Genomic DNA, 4,814 nt, shown 5'->3' with positions numbered 1-4,814 from the left:
GTTTTACACTCACCACTATTACTAGAATTAGTACTTACATTGTGTAAAAGTGGAGGAATTCCTTGCCCTTACGTTGCATCTTTGGCATTTCCCATTGTACAGTTAGGAAGCATTTTTTTTTAATGTCCATCTAAAAAAGAATCAAACAAAGTCTTAACAACCGATGCTTCACAACATTTCGACATGATTGCCCACAATCTACAAATTGTCAGACCCAGAAAAATGAGTCATCCACATACGAACACATGATAACAATGCCATTAAATAAGCCATACACCAACTTTAGCAAGAAACAGGGCATACTGGAGTTGATTTTCCAAAACAAGGACTACATTACTTTTCTCAATGAGAAATGATATACATTGTAACACATATGGCTCTTCATGCCTTCCAAAAGCGTTGTACCAAATAAAATGGATCCAAGTTTTAAAGCCAAATAATAATAATAATAATAATAATAGTAACAACAACAACAACAAGTGAAAAGCCAAAAACAAAGTCTTTTTTTCTAATCAACAAACATCTGAATTGGAACAAAAAAAACTCAAATTCACGAGTGAATACATAAAACTAATGAAATTAAAATGAAATAATTCATTGCAGTCTAATAAGGCATTTGGTCTCAAGCACAACAACCATAATCTCAAATACATTAACTGCTAACCATTCAGAATCTTAAACACATCAACTGATCAATTTCATTAATTTAAAAATGATTATGTTAATGTGAAAATATTAGCTCGAGATCGATTGGTACCTTAGACTCTTAGAGTGAAAAGCCAAGAGATGGTAGCATGGGGCGTATGCAGTTAGGGATATAGTTTTCTGGTAGAGAGCATTGACGGATGGGACAACATGGGAGCTGAGGGACTTGGAGCTGGAAGATCGAGGGCATCAGGTGATGAGTTGGAGAGTAAAGCTAGAGTTTGATTTCCAACAGAGGAAAGAACGAAGGGGAGAAGAGGGAGGCACCCAAGTCTTACAAACCCTTATGTTGAAACGACGTTGTATTTGAGTTTATTCTTGTTGATTATGTGTAGAATTTCTAGATACAAAATATTAGAGGAAAAACTAAAAAACAATAGAGGTTCTGGAAGGATATCTAGGAGGGGAATGACAATACTACTCATTCCCAACATATCGATAGAGAAGAACCTCCCATAAGTGGTAGGTGAGAAAAAAAGATTAGGGTGGCCGTTTTCTGTTATGTGCCTGAAGGTTGGAGGGAATACAATGGAAGGTTGTTGTATTGAAGGTGAAGTGAAGAAGGATTGACAGTTATGTTAGTTGTAATACGGTGTCGTCTTCTTTTAATGAATTGGTTAAATACGGTGTCGTTCTTCCACTTGTATTGACAGTCGTAATTAGTTTACATACGGTGCCGTTTCTTTTAATGAGTTGATTGAGTGAGTACGGTATCGTTTTGCATATTGTGTTAGTAGTTATGTTAGTTACCAAACGGTGCCGTTTGTATTCATTTCAGGAGATTAAACACAGTCGTGTTTAATCTTTCCCATGCATTGTATTTTCATAGTTTTAGTATAAAGAGGTAGCCATGAGTTGGGATTGAGGCCAACTCTGGTATTCAAGTGTTAATTCTCTCTCTTACTTTACTCTCTCTCTCCCTCTTGATCACCTTTCTAGAGGCCTGACTCCCTCGAAGAAGTTATCACTAATAAAGAAATCATTTACAGAATAAGGGTCCATTACGGTTGGTATCCGCAGTTAGTACTAATGGCAGAATGTACAAGATCGTATGCTCAGATTTTGGATACAGTTAATCAAGTCAAACAGCAGCAAGAAATACAACAGAAGCAATTAGACGATACAATTTCCATTTTATTTCAATAGCAAGAAGCAACAAGATTGGAAAGGGAAAATCAAGAAAAAAGGTTCTCGGATCTTATGCAGCTGATTTCAAGAATTTCTTGCAACAATTCTGAAGGGAATGGTCAGAATGCAAGGACTAATCAAGACAGTCATCGTGGCGGTAGAGAAGGTGATAATGAAGAAGTGCACACTCGTAACATGGGTGACAAGTCTGTTGCTAAAGGGATTAAGCTTGACTTTCTAAGATTTTTTGGCAAGAATCCTGCAGCTTGGATATATAGGGCAAATCAGTATTTTTTGTATCATCAAGTTCCTCACGGACAAAGAATTTTTTTGGCCTCATTTCACATGGATGAAGCAGCCCTTGTTTGGTTTCAAGATGCTAGTGAAGCTGGCACCTTTCACTCCTGGGAAGAATTTACACAAGCTGTTCAAGTGAGGTTTGGATCATCAGCCTATGATGATCCAATGGAGGCATTAACACGTTTAAAACAAGTCAATTCTGTTACTGCTTACAAGGCTGAGTTTGAGTTATTTTCAAATAGAATTAAAGGGGTTTCCGAAAAAAATAAGCTTAGTTGTTTTTTGAGTGGCCTGAAGGATGAAGTAAGGCTACCAGTGAGGATGCTTAATCCAACTACTTTAAATGATGCCTTTCGCTTAGCCAAGATACAAGAACAATATGTATGGACAACAAGAAAACCTTGGAAGGGCACCAGTAGTGATCTTGGAGGGCATTCTGCAGGTGGGTCCATATTAGGAACACCTAAGGTGTTATCTAATAATAAGCTGCCTTTTAAGAAAGTTTATGAAGCACTGATGCAAGAAAGACGAAATAAAGGTCTTTGCTATTTTTGTGAAGATAAGTGGCATCAAGGCCACAAGTGCATTAAGCCAAATATCTATGTGTTAGAGGGAATGAATATTCTTGATGATGAAACTATTGAAGATCAAGATAAGGAGGAAATTGTTGAAGAAGAAATACAGCATGGTGATATTGCTTCAATTTCTTTGCAAGCAATTGGAGGAACTCCAAATCCTAAAACAATGAGGATTGTGGGACAAATCAATAAAAAAAGGGTGGTCATTTTGATAGACACTGGTAGTACCCATAACTTTGTAGATACAACAGTGCTAAGAAGTGTGTTTTGGCAGTTGATAAAGATCAATCCATTCAGGTTCGAGTGGCAAATGGAGATGTTGTTGAAAGTTTGGGTCGAACCACTACTATACCAGTACAGATGTAAGGTACAACTTTTAATGCTGATTTCTTTACTCTTAATTTGGGAGGTTGTGATGTGGTCATGGGAGTGCAATGGCTGCTATCACTTGGTCCCATATTTTGGAATTTTGCTGAGTTGCAAATGCAGTTCTCATATGGCAAAAGAATTGTGGTTCTTAAAGGGTTGACCTCAACAAATGCTGAGTTGGTTGATAACAAGGAGTTAGCTACTATTTCTAAAGTGGGATCAAAAGGGTTTTGGCTCCAATTAATGGCTATGGAGCCTATGCAGAAGTAATCTATTATACCCCCCAAAATTGATGAGTTGTTGCAGAATTATCAAGTGGTTTTTGAGGTGCCTAAGGGCCTTCCCCCCATAGATCTCGAGACCATCAAATTATTTTAAAGAATGAGTCTATTCCAGTATCCTTGAGGCCATACAGATACCCACACTTTTAGAAGGCAAAAATTGAGAACATAGTGGCTGATTTACTTAAAACTAGAGTTATTAGACCAAGTCAGTCTCCATTCTCATCACCTGTGTTACTGTTCAGGAAGGCATATGGTTCTTGGAGGATGCGCATCAACTATCAAATGCTTAATGAGGCCACCATTAAAGATAAGTATCCAATTTCAATAGTTGATGAACTCTTAGATGAATTATTTGGCTCAACTATTTTTTCAAAGCTTGATCTTAGATCTGGTTACCACCATATGAGAATGAGGCCTCAAGACATACACAAGACTGCATTTAGAACACATGAGGGACATTATGAGTTCCTTGTTATGCTCTTTGGACTCACTAATGCTCCCTCAACTTTTCAAGCTCTCATGAATGATGTTTTTAAACCATTCTTGAGAAAATTTGTAATTGTGTTCTTTGATGATATTCTAGTGTATAGCAAAGACCTAGAAGCTCATTTGAAACATTTAGCTACTATTTTGGGAGTTTTGAATTAAACCCAGTTATATGCTAAAAAGTCTAAGTGTCATTTTGCATGCCAAGAGATTGAGTACTTGGGCCATCTGATTTCCAAGGAGGGAGTGAAGGCTGACCCAAGGAAATTAGAGGCAATGGTTAACTGGCCAGTTCCAAAAACTCTTAAAGTTTTGAGAGGTTTTTTGGGTTTAACTGGTTATTACAGAAAGTTTATTCAACATTATGGTAATATTGCCAGCCCTCTGACTTCCTTGTTGAAAAATGATGCTTTTTTGTGGAATGAGGAAGCTTCTATGGCCTTTAAGGAGTTAAAGGAAGCTGTTGTGACTCCTCCTGTGTTAGCATTGCCAGATTTCACTCAAAAGTTTTTCATTGAGTGTGATGCATGTGGAGTTGGGGTGGGTGTTGTGCTCATGCAGAATCATAAACCAATTGCTTTCTTAAGTCAAGCTTTAAAGGGAAAAAATTTAACACTCTCTACTTATGAGAAAGAACTGTTAGCATTGGTTTTAGCTATAAAAAAAATGGAGACCTTATTTGTTGGGATCTATTTTTACAATAAGAACTGATCATTTGAGCTTGAAGTATTTGTTGGAGCAAAAAGTAGGTACAACTGCTCAACAAAAATGGATCTCAAAGCTGTTGGGCTATGATTTTTCCATTGAATACAAAAAAGGGACAAAGAACAAGGTGGCTGATGCCTTGTCTCGAAAGGATTGCTAAGAAGATGAAGCTGCAGTGTATGCCATTTCATATCCTACACCAATTTGGTTGGAAGAACTTAAACAAGCTTATGCCTCAGATCCTGTAACTCAACAACAG

General features: G+C 37.3%; 1 protein-coding gene across 1 annotated transcript; it reads left to right on the top strand.

The window, feature by feature from the left end:
- The first annotated feature begins 855 nt into the window (after nucleotides 1-855).
- LOC118349683 lies at nucleotides 856-4,012 on the top strand. Its single transcript, XM_035695211.1, has 4 exons — nucleotides 856-924; nucleotides 1,852-3,078; nucleotides 3,201-3,346; nucleotides 3,607-4,012. Exons 1-4 carry the CDS (start codon nucleotides 856-858, stop codon nucleotides 4,010-4,012), a joined length of 1,848 nt encoding a protein of 615 aa, XP_035551104.1.
- Nucleotides 4,013-4,814: the final 802 nt, after the last annotated feature.

The sequence above is a fragment of the Juglans regia genome, chromosome 10 (genome assembly GCF_001411555.2).
Source record: "Juglans regia cultivar Chandler chromosome 10, Walnut 2.0, whole genome shotgun sequence".
NCBI lineage: Eukaryota > Viridiplantae > Streptophyta > Magnoliopsida > Fagales > Juglandaceae > Juglans > Juglans regia.
Note: the sequence above shows the minus strand (reverse complement) of the source record. Positions and strands in the feature narration are given on the sequence as shown.

Bases quoted from the DNA above. Each gene is read 5' to 3' on its own strand.
- LOC118349683 (XM_035695211.1), top strand. From the start codon at position 856: ATGGGAGCTGAGGGACTTGGAGCTGGAAGATCGAGGGCATCAGGTGAT. The intron at 925-1,851 runs GTTTGATTTCCA...TTATTTCAATAG, and splicing joins AGTTGGAGAGTAAAGCTAGA to CAAGAAGCAACAAGATTGGA. The intron at 3,347-3,606 runs GTAATCTATTAT...GTTACTGTTCAG, and splicing joins GCTATGGAGCCTATGCAGAA to GAAGGCATATGGTTCTTGGA.